This window comes from Desmodus rotundus, chromosome 9, assembly GCF_022682495.2.
Source record: "Desmodus rotundus isolate HL8 chromosome 9, HLdesRot8A.1, whole genome shotgun sequence".
Taxonomy (NCBI): domain Eukaryota; kingdom Metazoa; phylum Chordata; class Mammalia; order Chiroptera; family Phyllostomidae; genus Desmodus; species Desmodus rotundus.
In genome coordinates, this window is record NC_071395.1 from 105,792,296 (window position 1) to 105,806,782 (window position 14,487).

The 14,487-nt window shown below is 58.1% G+C and overlaps 1 protein-coding gene across 9 annotated transcripts in view; it reads right to left on the bottom strand.

The window, feature by feature from the left end:
* The window catches only part of ZNF385C (zinc finger protein 385C), a 51,297-nt gene that overhangs the window by 21,870 nt on the left and 14,940 nt on the right, over positions 1-14,487 (bottom strand). For 7 of the 9 annotated variants that reach the window (XM_053911387.2, XM_053911392.2, XM_053911389.2 and 4 more), the window contains exon 3: positions 5,627-5,878. In XM_053911387.2, coding sequence (XP_053767362.1) covers positions 5,627-5,878 — 252 coding nt within the window. Of the gene's footprint in view, positions 1-5,626; positions 5,879-11,280; positions 11,421-13,091; positions 13,204-14,487 lie in introns of those variants that run through there. The other 2 variants (XM_053911391.2, XM_045189940.3) reach the window with 2 other exon arrangements.

Sequence of the window (14,487 nt, forward strand, 5' to 3'; positions counted from 1 at the left end):
TTCCTGAAAACAGGCTGTCTCTCTATTCACCTGAGCACCTGGTGGCTGGCGGGGAGGGGGTGGACGGGGGAGAGGAGACAGCCAACCCACAGCTGGATCCAGCCTCGCATTCCAAGCCTGGGTCCCAGCTCTAGCCCCCCACCCCCTCAGCATCCTGTCTCCACCAGACAATAACCTGTAATCTCTGGGGCAGCCAGTACCTGAGCTGCAAAGGAGGTCTGGGGAGGGGTTGGCAGCGGCAGCTCCTGAAAACAGGTTTGTTGGGAAGAGGCTCTGGGGGACTTGCCGGTGCGGGGAGAAAAGGAAACTCAAGCCCAGAGCTAATTAACCCACCGAGAGACACAGACGGAACCTTTGTCTTCTGCCGGGGCAGGGTTCTGAGCTAAGCCCCCTAATTCTCCACCCAGATGGCCTGGCCTTGCCTGGTGGTCCCTGGGGGAGGTGCTGATGGTCAGGTTCACACGTGGCAGAGGGGGTGTGATGGCCGTCCAGGCAGAGTGAGACGGGCTTCTATCACCTGCCACTTAAGAAGAACTGCAGAGGAGGCAACAGTGAGACTGCAAGAACTTCTCAGAGGCCGTGGGGGAGCTCTGAGATACGCACCCAAAGGCCTCAGGATGGGCTGGGGGGGAGGGACTGAGGAGGAACCAGCAACCCAGGGAGATGCCGTAGAGGTGGGGGACAGGCTGGAGGGCTTCCGGGGCCTCCTGATGGGACTGAAATTAATCTATCTGCAGGAGGTGGGGGGGTGAGGAGCTCATCAAGCCAGTGACTCAGGCATGACCCAGCTCAAGGTCTTTGATCTCTAGGGCTCAGAATGCAGCCAGAGGCTCCTGCAGTCTAAGACTTGGAAAGGAGATGGAGGGACAGATCAGAACAGGAGCTCGGGGAGGTCTGAGGGTGCAGGTCAAGGGACGCCTTCCACCTGCCGCTGGGATCCCTTCCCGCCGCCAAATGCCCAGGGATGTCTGGTGCAGCCGTCTTCGCCCTGATATCCACAGTCTGACTCCATTTCTGTTTTCCTGTCCCCCTTAGTGTCTACCCTGCACTCACACCCAAGGCTTGTCTGGCCATTTCAGTAAGTCATTTCTGAAAGCCCCTTCTCTCCCCTCAGGTGCCAGGTTGCAATGGATAATAGGGGGCAGGGGTAGGCCCTGGATTGGATGGCTGGGTCCGTCCTTCCAAGAGATGAGGGGAGGGACCAACTGGATTTGGGAGGAGCCTCTCTCTTTCCCTAGCCAGCCTCGGCAGAGTGGGAACCGGCTGGCATCTCCCCATTTCCCAGTTGAGGACACTAAAGCACACAGCAAGAGCAGAAACCGGGGGGGCCCCCGAGCACCCGAGGAATCATCTCCTGGGAGGGGGGCTGCCTTCTCTGGGCCTTCGTTCCTCCCCTCGCCTGAGACATCCAGGCTCTGCCTCTGCAGCAGGGGCAGAGGGCACGTGAGACCGCATTTAGAGTCAGAAAACCCTGGGGTCTGAACCCAGCCGTGTGACGCTGGGTGCGCTGCTTGAGCTCTGAGCTCCAATATCCCAGTGCCTAACGTGAGGGCTAAATGTCATCATCCACACCTGGGATGGCTGGGTGAGGGCGCAGGCCATGCTACACTTGGAAGTGCTCAGCGTGGCCCAGGAGGTAGGTCACAGCTGCTTGTCCAGGTGTCCCCTGTGCCCCATGCTGGCCCAACAACCACACTAGGGGTTGGATTTAGGAGGGAACCTCTTTCCTGCAGATTATCAAGAACCCCTAAAATTGTTCAGGGGTGTGTGTGTGTGTGTGTGTGTGTGTGTGTGTGTGTGTGTGTGTGGTGGTCACTGGGGTCCCTGGGTGCAGCCATACTGGGGCAGGGCTTTCTGGTGTCCGCAGTCACTGTGGTGCAAGGTGGCTAAAGACACGTTCCCAGAGAATGAAAGGGTCTGCTGCGAGGGAGACAGACGGGGTCGGGGGCGGGCTGGGACAGCTGGGGAAGTCCCTGGAGGAGGGGAGCGTCAGAGTGGGGGGCCTGCTGTTTCCCCATTCTGGGCCCCCTCCCACCTGTTTCACACACATTCTGAACTGGGAGCTGGGTGTGGCTGAGTAGGAGGCCTCTGACCCAGGCATTGTGGAGGAAGCTCAGAGAGGGAAGAGCCCCCCAAAACCCCAATGTCTCCCTCCCATGGACAGCCTCAGGGGCACAAGCAGGAGAGGGCCCCCACCTCACAGCCTGTGACGGCCTGTCACCATGCAAGCCGCCAGCCCCACAGACCACTAATCAAAGTGACGGCTGCAGGAGGCTTCCCAGGGAGGGAGCCTCTCGGGCCTGACTAGGACGTCCCACCCCCACACCTCCCTCCCCGTCCCTGGGAACAAGGACGGTCTAGGAACAAAGCAGCGTATTAAGGGCCCCTCAAGCCTCCCTGAAAGCAGGCGTGGCTCTCTCCAAGTAGTCGGCCACACCCTCTGGGCTCTCAGCTGTGGCCCAGTCTTTGGGTCCCCTGTACTTCCCTGCACCCACAACCTCAGGGGGGGTTGCCAACGTCTGCTTGCTGAGGGCTGCCTCTCCCACCCCCAGCTCTCACAGAGTCGAGGAGACAGGAGAAATTCGTGGGAGAGGAGTGAATGTTGGGGGGTCATGGCCCAGAGTAGGCTCAGGGGTAACCAGGCCAATGGAGAATAGCTTCTCTTGCTGGCACCCCAGAATTCCAGGGTTCCCAGAAATCTGAGGACCCTTCACCCCTGTCCTACATACAGCTGTCACACACCCTGGGCTCCCACAGGGCCGCTCACTCCTCTGAGCCTGGCAGTTGGGAGGGAGGTCTGGCTCCATGGCTGACCCCCCTCCAGAGGGTGAGGGCCCCGTGGGCAGGCACCAAGCACTACGCAGGGCAGAGAGCTGGTGTGGGACTGCACAGGGCTGCAGGGCGGGAGAGGGGGGCAGTGACTCACCAGGTCCCACTTAACAATCCGGAGAAGAATACCAGGCATTATGTCCCCTGGTGTCCCCACACCTACCCAGTGCTCAGGGGACAAGGACTGTGGGTGGGAAGAGGGAAACCAGGTGAAGGGGGTCCCCACCCCCACCCCTCCAGGCAGCCTGACTCTGGCCCTGGGTATCTGGCGCTGTGGTTTTTCTCTTCACACCCCTCCTGCTGTCCCCCACTGGCATGGTGGGTGGGGAAAGGGACCACCGCCCAGAAGCAGGGCCTGAAGAGGCTGTGTGAGAGGGGAGCTAGGGCGGGACAGAGTTCCCGAGCCACAGGACTGGCTGTCCCCATCCGACCCTGTCCTTCAGACCTACATCCCTTCTGGTGGCCCTCCCTCCCATAACAGAGTGATCCATCACAACATCGCCTGAGCTGGACTCATCCTTGGCACCTCCCTCCCCTCTGAGGTCCCCGCATTCCATCAGCCCCCTAACGGTTCTGCTACAGAAAAGGTCCCAGAACCTGTTTCCTCCATCCCACCCCCTTTTTCCTTATGTACCCCCGAGTCTCACCCCCCTTGCCAGAGACCTCTCAAAACACTAATCACTCCTGCTCAAAACCATTCAGGGACACCCACCACCTTCAGTTTCAAGGCCAAATGCGCAGCCTGCTTGGGAGGCCCTCGCAGGCGGCTCCTGCTCCTCTCTCGCTATGTGCCCAGCACTGCCCGCTGCTCCTGGAAGGCCAAGGGCCTCAGGCCCCAGGGCATTTGCTCTAGCTGTCCCCCTGCCTGGTGTCCCTGTTCGGTCCCCAGGATCCAGCCTCAGTATCAGTCCTCTGAAGCTTTCCTTGACGCCAGTCCATTCACCTCTCCCTCCTCTGGCTCCTCGAAGCCCCGGGGTGACCCTAGGAAGCCTGTCGCCATCTTGGACAAACTCCTCTGCCTGCGGGGTTGTTTAGACAGTGCTTCCCTAGTGGCTGGGTATGCTGCCTCTTAAAAACATGGATTCCCAGACAAACACTGTATGTTTGCACTCATGTGCAGAATCTTAAAAAGCCAAACTCATCAAAGTAGAGTAGAAAGGTGGTTGCTGGGGGCTGGAGAGCTGGGGACATAGGGAGATACTGGCCAGAGGGTAGAGACTTCCAGCTCTAAGATGAATACGGTCTGCGATGTAACGCCCAGCAGGGTGACTGTATTAACAATACTGCATTACACAATTGAAAGTCACTAAGAGAGTAGATCTCAACTGTTATCACCGCCCCCGTGCAAAATGGTAAGTATCCAAGGGGCTGGGGGTGCTAACTAACTTGTATTGTGGTGACTATGTCATAATACATATGTGTATCTAATCATCACATCGTACATCTTAAACTTGAATATGTTCTATGTCAGTAATATCGCAAGAACGCTGGGGGAAAGTCAAATCCTCCAAACAGTGGCTTGGACATAGAGGGCTGTCTGCGGGTATTTCAGGAATTAATGCGGGTCTTCTGAACTTACGCACACACACTCCAGAAGCACCCATATAATCAGATACCCTCGTACGTAGACTCACACCCCTGCAGTCCCCAAGTGCCAGGGTAGAGGAGCTGGTACCAGCCATCAGGGTGTTCCCTGTTTTGCTTATGCAGTGACCTCTGCCTATAGCGTCCCTTCTTCCCTTATCCCTGTTCTAGAGCTCAGTCCGCCCCGGTCCCTTTGGGGGCCTTGCCTGTTGTCCTCAGGTATAATTGACTTTCTCCTTTGAGTCCCTGGGGATATGTCCCATGAAGCACCCACGATATCTACTCTTTTTCATCTCTGTCTCAGCCCAAAAGACAGGTTCAGTTTTGGCCCTGGAGGCTGGGAGGGGGGTTTGAAGAGGAGACTGGAACTTTTTGCCCCTAGGCCTCAGGCAGTTGGTACAGAGAACACAGTGAGTGCCCAAATATTACAGAAAGAACAGGCAGCCTTGTTCAGAGTTCAGAGTGTAGCCCTCTGGCAAAGCTACCAAACCTGGGCTGCAAGATAGGTTTCCAGCAGCTGCCCCCAAGAGCCAGGCGGAAGTCCCGGCCCTTCCCACCTCCCCTACACTGGGCCTGACTCTGAACTTGTTTCCCCTGCCAGCCAGCAGCCCGCCTCTCCTTATTTTCCCCACGGCCCCTATGTGCCTGTCAGCTGGAATCACCCTCACGAATGCATTCACCCATTCCCCCAGAAATCTGTCCTGAAGCCAGCTTCCCCTTGGTGCTTGAAGCCAAACCTCAGAAAAGTCACCCCAGCTAGGGAGAAGCAGAAATCCTGGCCAGGAGTACAGTGGCCAGAGGAAGAGGGGCTTCCCTAGTCCATCCCCCCCCACCCCCCCCCGCTGCAATGTCAGGCACCAGCTGGGCCTGGCCTGCAGACACCAGAGCAGGAGCCCGGGATACCCTGCAGGTGAGGCCTTTGTCCAAAAGACCCTCCCTGCCAGGGCACTCCAGACTGGGGTGCTGATCCTGTGAGACTCCATAGGGATACCCCCCAGACCCAGAATGACCTCACGAGGAAGCCTCAGACCTGAAGACCCTCTGATCCCGAGAAATCCCCAAGAGGGCTGTCCAGATACAAAACAAAACTTGCCAGCATCTGGAAGACTCCAGACCCTGAAACTCACTGAGGGCACTCCAGACCCAAAGACCCCCAGAGAGAAGCCACAGACCCAGAGCCCAGTCTGTGGGTACAGGGACCCTCTGCACTGACCTGGCCCTGGGGGGGCCTTTCCCAGGCTGAGCTGCCGCAGCCGCCTCTGGTGGGCCCGCCCCTCACAGTGCACCTGAGCCTGGGCTGCCGAGTTCAGCTGGATGTTGCAAACGTCACACAGCGTGTACGATGGCCGTTTTTTCTCACGCTTGGGCTTAGGTGGTTCTGGGGGCGGAGGGGGGCACTCAGCATCTCCAGGTATGGGGGGCTCCTTCTCAGCAGGAGGAGATGGGCTCAGTGGCCGCTTCATACCTGAGCAGATGGAGAGGGAGACAAATAAAGGCTGAGTGGTGCGAATACATAGAAAGAGCAAGATGGGTTCAAGATCCAGACCTGGCTGGTGTGGCTCAGTGGCTTGAGCACCGGCCTGTGAACCAAAGGGTCGCAGGTTTAGTTCCCAGTCCAGAGCACATGCCTGGGTTTTAGGCCAGGTCCCCAGTAGGGGGTGCGTGAGAGGCAACCACACACTGATGTTTCTCTCCCTCTCTCTCTCCCTCCCTTCCCCCCCACTGTCTAAAAAAATAAATGAAATATCTTTAAAAATAAAAAGATCCGGAGATGCCTGGGCCTTTTATCCCAGCTGAAAGTCCCCAGCTTTCAGAGACCCCCAACCTGAGGATGGCAAAGGGAGCACCATGGGACCCAGCAGTTTGCGTGAAAAGGCAGGGCAGCCTACCTCTGGGGACGTGGCGGAGCTTGGAGAGCAGGCGGGCGTTTAGGGACAGGCAGCAGTGAGGTGGCTGGGGTCACATTTTGGGAAGCCAGAGCCCTGTTCTCAGCCCCATGGCAGGCGCTGACAATCCTGTGACAGGCAGGCATGTGGCGCTTGCTGGAGACGCAGCAGCCACTGGCCAGGGTGGTGATTGCAGAAACCCAACCTCCCCGCATCCAGGGCCTGGCCAGCTGACAGTCACAAATGGTGGCAGCGTGTGAAGCCATCCCCACCCTTGCCCCATGTGGCTCCAGATGCTCCCTGCTGTCTTGGCCGCCCAGCCTGTGGCAACAGTTGGTGTTTTTAGTAGAGACCTGGGTCCTACAGCCCAGGTCTGGGTCTGCTGAACGCAGAAACACACACACACACACACACACCCTGGGTCCCACAGAGCCCACACATCACTCCTCCAGGCCCCTCATCTTCCACAGTCTTTCCTTTCCAACTCACTTCTCAGAAACGTTCCCTCCAGACCCCCCTGCCTGTAATGGGCTTTATTCTCCGGCTGCTCAATGACCTTTCTCGGACTGAACGGTGTCAATTTTCACTTCCTTTCTGAATCTGTGTGCGTGCTTCCTGCCTCTGCTTTAGACTGGGGACTTCCTGAGGCCAGGGCCTGTGAGCCCCTCACCAGGACAGAATTCCTGAGGGCAGGGACTGTGTCTTTTTCTCAGATTGAGGGGTCCCCAAGGCTAGGGCCTCAATGAGGCGTAACTGAGCCTCTCTCTCTTACGGGCTGAAGGGCATCCACCAAAAATTCATGTGTTGGAGTCCTAAATCCCAGTACCTCAAACTGCGGTTGTGTTTAGAGAGAGGGGGTCTTTAAAGAGGTAATAAGGCAAGATGAGGTCATTAGGATAGGTCCTAATTCAATATGACTGGTGACTTCATAAGAGGAGGAAATTAGACACGGACAGTTGCAGAGGGAGGAGCATGTGAAGACACAGGGGGAAGGCAGCTGTCTATAAGCCAAAGAGAGAGGCCTCAGAGGAAACCAGCCCTGCCGACACCTGCATCTCAGGCTTCCAGCCTCCAGGATAGTGAGAAAATACATTTCTGGTGTTTAAGCCACCCAGGCTGTGGTACTTTGTTACGCAGCCCAAGCAAACCAATATATCCCCCTAAAGAGCATTTCCTTTTCCCTAAGCTCATGCTCATTTTGCAAATTAGACCAAGTGAAGTGAAGTAAGGCCCTGATATTCTCATAAGGCCACACATCCAATGGTGAAGCCCACATCTGAACAATGAAAATTAATTTCTCAAGTCCACAGCCAAGAGCCAGGAGCCCCTGAGCCCGCCCCCTGCTCTCAGGAAGCCTCTTACCATTTTTGTGGGCAGTGCTCCCACATAGCAGGTCTGTCGTGCCAAGTGTGGGGACTGAGTGTGAATGGAGCTGAGAGGCACAGCCACTAAGAGTACAAGCTCTATATTGACTCACACCTGGGTTCACATCTCACTCAGCCACTTAGTGGCTGTGTGACCTCAGCCTCGGTCCCCTCATCTGCGTATAAAATGGGGGCGATGACTAACAGTTCCTAAGTCACAAGTACAGGATCAGATGAGCCGATCTATATAAAACACTTCTCGGTGTCCTATAAAAGTCAGCCATTACTAATCCACAGTGTGGCTGTTTTATAGCTTGTCAGGGGAGCCGCCCGATCTGTCCCCTTGCGTGTCTGTCTTGGCAGACGAGGGTCCCTGTGAACGTCTCTGCTGCCCCGTCGTTGACTGAGGTGAATCCGGGTTGCTCAGTCTGTGTGCATGTCACAGTGTGGCTGTGTCACACTGTGAGTGTCACTGTGCCCCGATCGTGGAATGAGACTGTCCCTGAACACCCAAGACTTGCCATGTGCCCTCCCAGCTCTGTATGTTGAAATCCCAGACCCCGGCACCACTTAAGCACATGAAATGCAACCTCGTTTGGAAATAGAGCCGCGGCAGATGTCATTACTCGTTGGGTTAGGATGAGGCCAAACCTGAGCAGCGTGGCCCCCGAATCCGACATGACATGACCCGTGTTCTTACAAAGGGGGGAATTCAGGCGCTGTCACTCACACAGGGAGGATGCCATGCAAAGGTGAGAGCAGAGATGGAGGTGATGCCTCTCCAGGCCAAGGAACACCAAGGGCTGCCGGCAAACCACCAGAAACTAGGGGGGAGGCATGGAATAGACCGCCTCACCACCCTCAGAAGGAACTAACTAACCCAGATGACACCTTGATCTTGGACTTCTAGCCTCCAGAACTATGAGACAACACAACAAGTGTCTGTTGTTTAGACCACCTGGTTTTCAGTACATTGTTACAGCAGCCCTCGATCACTACTAACTAACCCACTGTGGGCCTGACTCTCGTGAAGGTCAGAGGTGATTGAGGGCTGCCCCTCCACTCTGCAGGGTGGTGTGGCTGGGATGCAGTACCAGAGAGAGCCTCCAGGTGGCGCAGCGAGCACCCAGCGGGAAGATGGGAGGTGGAGCTCAGTACCCCTCCAAGGCAGGGAGGACCCCGCTCCTACACACTCCTGGGGCAACTAGGCTGCCCCACCCAGCCATGCCAAACTCCTGGGCAACGTGTCTTGCGTCCACGGCACAGCTTTGCCGCACTGGAAAGTCACTCCCATCACTTTGTGAGAACCACCCCCCCGAGGCTCCACTGAGCTCCGGCCAGCACTCGCCAACACTCCGCACCCTCGCACCTCTGATGGACGTCATCCTAGCTGTTCTCCTGCCTTTCACAAGTCTTCTCCCGTTCTCCCAGCAGGCAGAAAGTACCAGGTGCACGTGTTGGAGGGGCGTCCAACTGGCCAGGGGTAAGAGGTGTTCCTGGCCATGCCAAGGGAGCTGCCTGGCCCCTCCAGAAAAGGGACGGAAGGGGGGAGGGAGTTTGAAATATCAGTGCAACTTAGGACAGGCATGCTGAGGACATGGTCCAAGCGAGCAGACAAATATCTGCCATGGGGCCGACTAAACCTCCATGATATACAGCTTCTGGGCTCACAGGGCCCTCCTGGATTCCGGGGATAACTGTGTCCCCCACAGCCAGGCTGCTGGGCCTGCCCCAGCCTGCCCCAGCCTTCCCAGCTGTCCCCTCAGGAGGTACACTGCTCCAGCTAAGCTAGGGCTCCCACCCGGATTTGGAGGGGTGGGCAATTTTTAGGGCACACAAACATCTATCTCAGCACTCCCTGCGCTGGCCCCTATTCAGAGCCAGCATGACTCACCCCAGCGGGCCTGCACTTGGGCGGCACCTGGTCCACATGCTCTCTTTAACAGAAGAGGAAATTGAGTCCCAGAGCAGGAGAGTGGACTCTTCAAAGGGCTTGGAAAGACAGTGCAAGAACTCCTTCTACACACTTCCCTGCCTCCCTCTCTACCACCCGGCCGCTGGGCCAAGTCTCCTTTAGAACGACAACCACTTTATCGAGAGCTTACTGTGCGCCAGGAGCTTCACACACAGGACCTCTCCTAAACTTCACGACAACACCATGAGGTGGGCACTATTATTAACCTATTACCCCACGCCGTAGATGAGTGAGCAGGCTCCGAGCGGGTCAGGGCCGCACCTGCACCTGCACTGGTCTGACTCCGGAGCCCAAGTCCTTGACTCCTGCCCTGCCCCACTTCGCCCTAAAGCCTGTCAAGCCCCGATGGGAACTGCTGGGTGGGGAGGGGTTACCAAGTCAGAGTGGGGCTCCTGGGGAGGCCTGGGGAAGCCCAGAACCTAGCAGGCCAGGGTGCCAGGCAGGGAGGTGCCACACCCTGGTCAGAAAGAGTCAGAGCCAGAGAGGCTGAGAGGAAGGGGTGTGAGGGAAGGGGGAGAACTGAGCTGAACTCGAGAGAAGACCCGGTGAAAGCAGAGTAAAAGAGCATGGGTGTGTCTGGGTGCCGATATGTCTGGGATTTACACAAGGTAGGAGGTAAACCTGTGTTCTGTCCCCTTCCCTGGGGGCTGGACTGAGGCTGCAGCTGGGGAGGCGGAGCTGGACTGGGGAGGGAGCCGGAGCTGGACTGGGGAGGGAGCCACCCAGTTGGAGGCTGGCTCACACCAGGGCTGGAGAGCCAATGGAGGCCTGGGTTGCTGCCTGCCTGCCTGTCTGTCTGTGTGTCCATCCACCGGGAGCCACCGGGACTGGGGCATGGAGGGAGCACCCAGGCAGAGCCCAGGGCCCAATCCCCACCACTTCTTGCTGAGTGACAATGGACCTCAGGGCTTTTTCAGGGAGGCAGAATTCTCCGTCTGCCCACCCAAAGAGGGTTGCATAGAAAGAACTTTAGAAGCCAACAAATGCGGACCCAGAGTTGATTCAGCTGCAGCCTGGGGAAGTGGGTCCTCAGCAAAGTGCTGCCTTTGCCAAAGGGTTAACTGGAGAGGAAGGTTTTCGGCCTGTCCCCAGCCTTTGGCCAGGCATGAAGGGCTCCCTCACCAAACCTTTAATGAACCCAATTACATTCTGGTATTTTTCCCCCACATCTGCCAACATTTACCCTCCCACTTCCTCCAGCCAGGTCCTGGGACCTGCCTTTGAGAAGGGAGCCTGGCTGTCCGTCCAGCCTTGGGCCAGTCCCTGCCCCCCTGGGCTTTGGTTTCTGTCTTTAAAGAGAGGGGGATGGGCTGAGCTAATCTCTTAGGTCCTTTGCAGGCGGTGTGGCAGCGGCAGCACAGAGCAGCTGCCTCTAAGGAGGTGGGCGGGGGCGGCGGGGGGGCTGATGGGGTGGACATGGAGAAAGAACTGCCCAGTAGTGAGTTCCTGCTGCCTTCTGGGCACTGTAGGAACACCGCCTCCATTCACCCTCATAACTACCCTGTGAGGCTTTACTAACGAGGGAACTTCGGCTCGGGGCTGAAAAGAGGCAGGTGAGTAGGGCCAGTTCCTTCCCATCCTATGATCAGCACGGGGGGGGGGGGGGGGGCAGACACCGGTGGCCCCCATCCCAGTCACTCACAGGTCATGAGCAGGAGTGTGGCATCTCCCGTCCCCACTGACCCAGCTGCAGAGAGAAGCGTCTGGAAGAAGAGAGGCCTTGTCTGTTCTTGTCCGAGTAAAGTATGGGCCCTCCTGGGTCTGGCTGCCGCTTCAGTGTCCCTGAGGGGTTACCACGGAGCACTTTGGTCTCTCTTCCCTCCCCCGCCCCTCCCCCAAGTCTGACACCTTCCTAGGGTAAGGAAAGGGGAACACCCACTTCACTGTGTGGTCACCACCGAATGGTACCGCCTCAGCCATCCTGTGGGCCCAGAGAGAGCTGGCGTCGCCTAGAGCCACACCCAAAACTCCCCAGAGGAGGCAGAGACTCCCACCTAGAGGGTAGGATGGCTTGAGTGGGGCCAGCCGTGCCCACCTGCAGCCCACACATCCCTGCTTTGCTGGAGCAGGGGGTCCTAGGGGCTGGACAACAACTGATCCAGGTGTCAGGGGCCAGGTGTGTGTGTGGGTGTTCCACTGGGCAAACCAAGGCAGCCGTGGCTGTCTTTCCATCCAAAGTGGTGACAGAGGAAGCCTGTCACCTTTCCCTTGGACTTCTGGGTGCTGGGGAATTCAGGAGTGAGCTGGCTAAGAGGTGCTGAAAGTCAACACTCGGGCTCCAAGGAAGGGAGAGAGGGAGGGCATGGGAGGTGAAGGAGAATAATGGTCCAGGAATGAAGTCACTGTCCCTTACTGTTTCCCCTCCCCCAGCCTGCTCTGTTCTTACCTTCTAGTAGTTGGGGGTTCCAGAGGCCCTCCTGACACCCCCAAAGACAGGGGCTGGCTCTCCTGGGCAGGGAGACTCCCCCCAAGACCCTCAAGTCACACACACTCAGAAAGGAAGTCCTTCTTGCTCTGTAACTTGCATTTCTCCCTGCAGGGTCCACAGAGCTGCCTCTAAGGTGGTGGGTTTGGGGGGTGGGGGCGGGGGGTGGGACGGGCGTATTAGCCTCAGTGCCACCTTTTCTAGCCTGTGGCTGCCAGGCAAGGCCTGGGAAACCTGACTTGTACAGGAGATACCCCAGGCCCCCTGGCCACCTCCTATGGACAGCAGGGCCCAGGCTCCTGGCACAGCTCCCCCAAACCCCACTCCCCCCCGTGCATGGTGGCCACACCATCAGCACGTCAAATCGTGCTGGGGGAATGAGTCCCGGGAGCCAGAGGGAGGAGAGTTGGGGAGGCCCCCTGAAGGTATAAAAGAGCTGTAGGTAGGAAGCAGGCCAGTAGGGCCCACACTACGCCCATTGCTGAAGAGGAGGCAGTCTGCTTGAAGGGGGAGGGGCGGAACGAAGGCCTCCAATGGCTGTGATGGAGGAAGGTGGAGGAGCCAGAAAGTGTGATCTCTGCACCCCCCAAAAGAGGATATACCTCCCTTCCCTCAACCCTTCCATTCAACTCTACCCCAGAGACTGATACGGGTGGATTGATTTTGGGGGTTCTCTAAACTCCACAGGAAAACAAGGCAGTGAGTCAAGCCCAACTCCAGAGAATGGTCCCCTCCTTAAGGTGGAGGTCTCACCCTCCTTGCCCGGTGGTCCCCAGCCACCCTTCCCCTACCAGGAGCTAGAAGTCCTTCTTACCATCACCTTCATCGTCCCCTCTCTCAAGTTCGGTTTCTCGCTAAGCTGGGGTTCTTGTCTCCCATCTTCCCCCAACTCCAGGTGGGGCAAGGTCCTTGCCACTGCCCGCAGCTCCACAGAGCCACCTACACCCCCTCCCAGTGCACGGCCGGCCCCCCGCGGGCGCTCAGCCCCAGCGGCATGTGGGTCCGGGATGGGGTGCGCTGGCACCTACCTTAAGGGTACTCTCGACCCGGGCAGGGCTGCATCTAGCCGCTCGTGGCCACCCAGGGCGATACAGAGGTGTGCGGCGGGTGAGTCCTGGGCCGCTGCGTCCCTGAGCTGCCGCCGAGTCTCCCAAGCCCGCCCCTGGGCGGCCCAGGCAGAGCAGGTGCCAAGAACCGCGCCGCCCCAAGCGGAGCCCAGGCGAGCCGGGCAAGCGGGCCACGGAGGGGCTGCGCGCTCCCTGGAAAGGAGGCACGCGGGGCTCTCCCGCAGAAGGGCTGCGGAGTTTCTTCCTTACAGCTGGCGGGCCAGGTCTGAGTGCCCTTCGGCTTTCCCAGGCGTCCCAGATTCGGGGAAGGGGACCCCAAAGTGGCCATCTCCCACTGGCCTCCTGTCATCTCCCTGACCCCCTGCAAATTGGCCCTCTTGTTGGGGGGAAGCTCAGAGAGAAGGAGGAAGCTGACATTCGTGGAGCACCTACGGGGTGCCAGGAGGGATCGCAGTCAATCCTCATAACTACTCTGCTGGGATTGGTTTGATCCCCATTTTGCAGAGCAGGAAGTGAAAGATTTGGGGACATTAAGTGACTGATTCAAGTCACACAGGAAACGAGCACCAAATGGGAGACTCCAGGCCGGTCCTAGGAAGCGTTTCTGGAGGTCCGGGGAGACAGCGAGAGGGGGCCTGCTGGGGAAACCTCACCCCGCCTCAGGCTGGGGTTCGTTTCTGCGTCCTCCCAGGGAATCAGTGTGTGGGTCCTGGGCACCACACGGGAGCACAGGGCCAAGCAGGGGAGGGCGGGAGGCAGGAGCTGGGGGCATCTTTCCGTATGGGGGAGGCAGTAATGGGAAGAAAGCAAGTCCCCAAGAAAGGGGACAGAAATGGCTCTTGTATGCCACAAGATGTATCAGCACTGCCCACCCACCTCATGCTCTGGCAGGCCTCGTGTGGGCCACACCATCTGGAGAGGAGGCCCCCCTGTTGGGGCGGGGGGCCCTGGCAATGCCCCCACCTCTGCTGCCCAGCATTCCAGCACCCCTTTCTGGTCCTCACACCCAGAAAGCAGCTCACTCCCCGCACCTTGAGGCCTCTGCCCCTGCTGTGTCCTCAGCCTGGAGCCCCTCCCTGAGCTTCAGAGGGCTGTTTACTTGTTGCTCAAGCCTCAGCTCCAAAGTCGCCTTCCCAGGCCTGGTGTCCCCAGCCCCCTTATTCTTTGTCCCAGGCCCTGGTTAATTTCTCTTTGAGCAGGTCTCCTGAGACATAGTCCGTTTGCTTGGAGACTCACCTGTCTCCCTCAGGAGGGCAGGGCTTTTACTTCCTGGGTACCCAAAGCACTAGCACAAAGCTGGGTGCGTACCTGAGATGCTCGACAAACACTTGCTGAATGAATCCAAGAACTCATTTCC